The following is a 3,435-nucleotide window of genomic DNA, read 5'->3' on the forward strand; positions in this document are numbered from 1 at the left end:
CTTCAGTCAGCACCTTAGGCAAGTACACAACGTTCGGAACACTGAGGAGAGGATTCTCCTTTGTAATTGGCAGTGGGGCCGTGTCAATATCAGGCAGGAGCGGTGTCCAGTGACAGGATGCTCCACCCATGTCAGCAGGCTGGACCGGCATATGGACTCCCATACAGAGCTCAACAGAGCACAGAGGAGACGGGCTTTAGAGGAGGTGAAGAGACGTCTGACAATGGAGAGGCTGGCGGCATTGAGGGCGTCGGTCCCTGCCATCCCAGTGGCCACCGATTTTGATATTGTGGAGACTGCGAGGCAAGAAGAAGAGGAGGATAACTTTTTAGATACTTTTGCAGAGGAAGAGGAGGAAGAGGGCTGCACATATGATTACTGCCACTGCCAAGCACCACTTTTGAGGCTGCAGAAAGCTGTGAAAGAGAGGGATGAGGCCCTGACCAAGAAAAGTGAGACCATCCAATCCATTAGAGAGGACAACCTGAAGCTGATCTCTGAGCTGCATAGAGTGAGGAAGAGGTACCAGCTACTGAAAAGGCAGATGGGGATTCTCAGGGTGAGTCCGGCAAAGGAGAGGTCGGCAAAGAGGTCCCTCAGCTTTCAGGCCGAGGCAGACACAGCCCAAGAGGAGCTGCAGCTGGACCAAGTGACAGGTTCAGGGGACCAGACAGAGGAGGCTACAGCTTCCGGATCTGGCAGCAAACTTATCTTCCCGGGCTCTGCCATCAGTAAGTACTGTTTCTTTAAATAGTGGAAAGTATTTGAAACATTTTTTTTTTTTTTAAACAGCCTAACTGCTTCATGTTGCCTCATGAGATTGTAATTCTTGTCTAAAATGTTATGTTTCTTTGACAGGTGTGTTTCTTGAGGGATTCAGGAAGACCTGTGATGCCCCAATCCAAATTATAAGCTAAGGGAAAATTGTGCCGGAAAGATCAAAAGGGTGACGCAATTTTTGAACTACATGGCGAAGGATGAGACCTGCCCATCCAATCTCATTTTCCTGATTAACCATGACAAAATAAGGGGGTAAGCAGAGTTCTTTCTTTTTAGTCTCATCAGCGTTCATTAACAATGCAGTAATTGATTGTATGATTTGTGTGTGTGTGTGTGTGTGTGTGTGTGTGTGTGTGTGTGTGTGTGTGTGTGTGTGTGTGTGTGTGTGTGTGTGTGTGTGTGTGTGTGTGTGTGTGTGTGTGTGTGTGTGTGTGTGTGTGTGTGTGTGTGTGTGTGTGTGTGTGTGTGTGTGTGTGTGTGTGTGTGTGTGTGTGTGTGTGTGTGTGTGTGTGTGTGTGTGTGTGTGTGTGTGTGTGTGTGTGTGTGTGTGTGTGTGTGTGTGTGTGTGTGTAAAGGTGAAAGACAGCAAGGAAGCCAAGGTGGTTTCCAGAAAGACCCTGCTGGAGTGCCAGTCTCTTGCCAAGGCCAAGATCCCAGAAGTGCTGAGTACGTCTTTCTAAATCTGTGATGTCACTGTTATTACACACTTATAAACGTCAGACATGTATAGAGTGCAGTGTAAAGATGCCTGTTATTATTTTCATGTCCCCACAGAAACCTTGGAAGAAACAAGGACACAGAAAAATCAGTACCAGTTTTATGGAGACCTGTGGGCCTACTTTACCTCCATAGACGGCCATAGACCGGGCCTGGATAAGAACATGTTGGTGGAGGAGGTGGAGGAGGCTAAATGTGACCAGTCTGGGATGTATCTGATCAGTGTAAGTCTATAAACGTACACCTGAATGTGTTTATTTGTTTGTTTGGTTGGTTGGTTGTTTTTGGAAACAATTGCAGTCGCCTTTGCTTCATTTGTGTGTTTTTTCTGTTCAATTTCTAATAGGTAGAGGAACACAAAACGAATAGAGACCATGGCATGGTCCAGATGTCGCTGACAAAGGATGAGTACACTTGGTTTTCAGACTTCCTCAAATTCAAGCACTGCCTCCCAGGGGGAAAGAAGTCCCAGCACTTTTTTTTCAATTCTACAAGCACTCAGCTCAAGAACCTGCCTGCCTACCTGAGGGAGGTGTGGAAGGAGATGGGTCTGCCTGAAACTCCTACCTTCACTGACCTGCGGACCTCCATTGTCACTCATGTAAGTCAGATTAGATATGAATAGAAGTATTGTAAGATCCTATTCCACTGTTGTCTGAAATAATATCAAATATTTTTATTTATTTGTGTCTGTGTGTGTGTGTGTGTGTGTGTGTGTGTGTGTGTGTGTCTTTTTTGCTTGTGTCTTACAGGTCAAAAACATGCTCCCGAAGGCTGACAGGGAAAGGGTGGCCAACTTCATGTGCCACGACATCCAGACCGCAGATACATTTTATGCCATCAATTTAAATCCGTCCCAAGCCAGTGAAACCAGGGCACTCTTCGAGGCAGCATTAAAGGGAGAAGATACCTCTGTCACCACCGAGAACCAGGCCTCCACCTCTTCAAAAAGAAAGCGGAAGGCAAGAGAGGAGGACTCCCTCTCCGAGGGGAGCACCACCCCCGAAGAGACCAAGGTGATGTACCAGGAGTCTGGCCCGTCCTCCAGGGACTCGGAGGAGGAAGAGGTCGAGGATGAGGAACGGACGGCCAGACAACCTGTGGTAAGATCAGCTATTCCGACACCACACATTAGATTACCAAATGTGCTTGTACACCATGTAACAGTCAAACGTGCATTTTTTAATATATATATGTTCTCTTTTGTGTTTGCTGTGCCTGAAGACACCCTCCAAGTTGACCATGCCTGAGCTGGAGCAGTACCATACCCCGAGCAAGAAGCAGCTCATCCTCAGGCGCCGCATGGTGGTCGCCGTCAGCCCCCTGCTAGTCTCACCCATCAAATTGAAGAGCAAGTCGCCCCTCACCTCCCCCATTGTCACGATGCAAGGTATGCAGCAGCTGAATTCAAATGAAGACCGACTCAAAAAAGCCATTGCCTCAAGGAGGAGGAAGCTGGATGAGAAGGTGCACAAGGAAAGAGGGGAGACCTCTGTCAGCCAGAAGGAAGGGGAGCCGACCCACTTCAAGACTCAACAAGGGGAGGAAGGAAACAGCAGCACCTCTTACCAAGACTCTTAAAGACTCACTCACATTTACACTGTTCTGATTTTGTGTTGTGTGGTTTTCTATTTTAGTGTGCTTGTTCAGATCATAAAATGTGTGTAATTTATTCAAACTGTCTAATCTATTTTCCATGTTGGTGTGATTCTTTATAATGTTCCAAGGTTTGCTCTGTTTAATAAAAAATGTTTTTGAGTAATTTATTGTGTTGTGCTTTTTTTAAGGTTTGGATTTGGTCTGTGTCACTTATATTGCAAGTGTTGAACCTTTTTTTTAACCAACATTCACAGACAATAGTCTTAATCCATTGTGTCTGTGAATGTTGGTAAAAACAATAATCTTAATTAATTTCTCTCTGTTATTTATCAGAGTGAA

At 46.0% G+C, this 3,435-nt stretch overlaps 1 protein-coding gene across 1 annotated transcript; it reads left to right on the plus strand.

The window, feature by feature from the left end:
• Positions 1-2,025: 2,025 nt before the first annotated feature.
• Positions 2,026-3,166, plus strand: LOC311114800 (uncharacterized protein). The gene is made up of 3 exons (XM_084190039.1): positions 2,026-2,098; positions 2,250-2,600; positions 2,722-3,166. Exons 1-3 carry the CDS (start codon positions 2,042-2,044, stop codon positions 3,076-3,078), a joined length of 765 nt encoding a protein of 254 aa, XP_084046165.1. The 5' UTR covers positions 2,026-2,041; the 3' UTR covers positions 3,079-3,166.
• The last annotated feature ends 269 nt before the right edge of the window (positions 3,167-3,435 follow it).

This window comes from Coregonus lavaretus (genome assembly GCF_964263955.1).
Source record: "Coregonus lavaretus genome assembly, contig: HAP1_SCAFFOLD_1388, whole genome shotgun sequence".
Taxonomy (NCBI): Eukaryota; Metazoa; Chordata; class Actinopteri; order Salmoniformes; family Salmonidae; genus Coregonus; species Coregonus lavaretus.

Coding starts and splice junctions, on each gene's coding strand:
- LOC311114800 (XM_084190039.1), top strand. CDS start 2,042: ATGGGTCTGCCTGAAACTCCTACCTTCACTGACCTGCGGACCTCCATT. Junction 2,099..2,249: donor GGACCTCCATTGTCACTCAT/GTAAGTCAGATT, acceptor TGTGTCTTACAG/GTCAAAAACATGCTCCCGAA. Junction 2,601..2,721: donor GGACGGCCAGACAACCTGTG/GTAAGATCAGCT, acceptor CTGTGCCTGAAG/ACACCCTCCAAGTTGACCAT.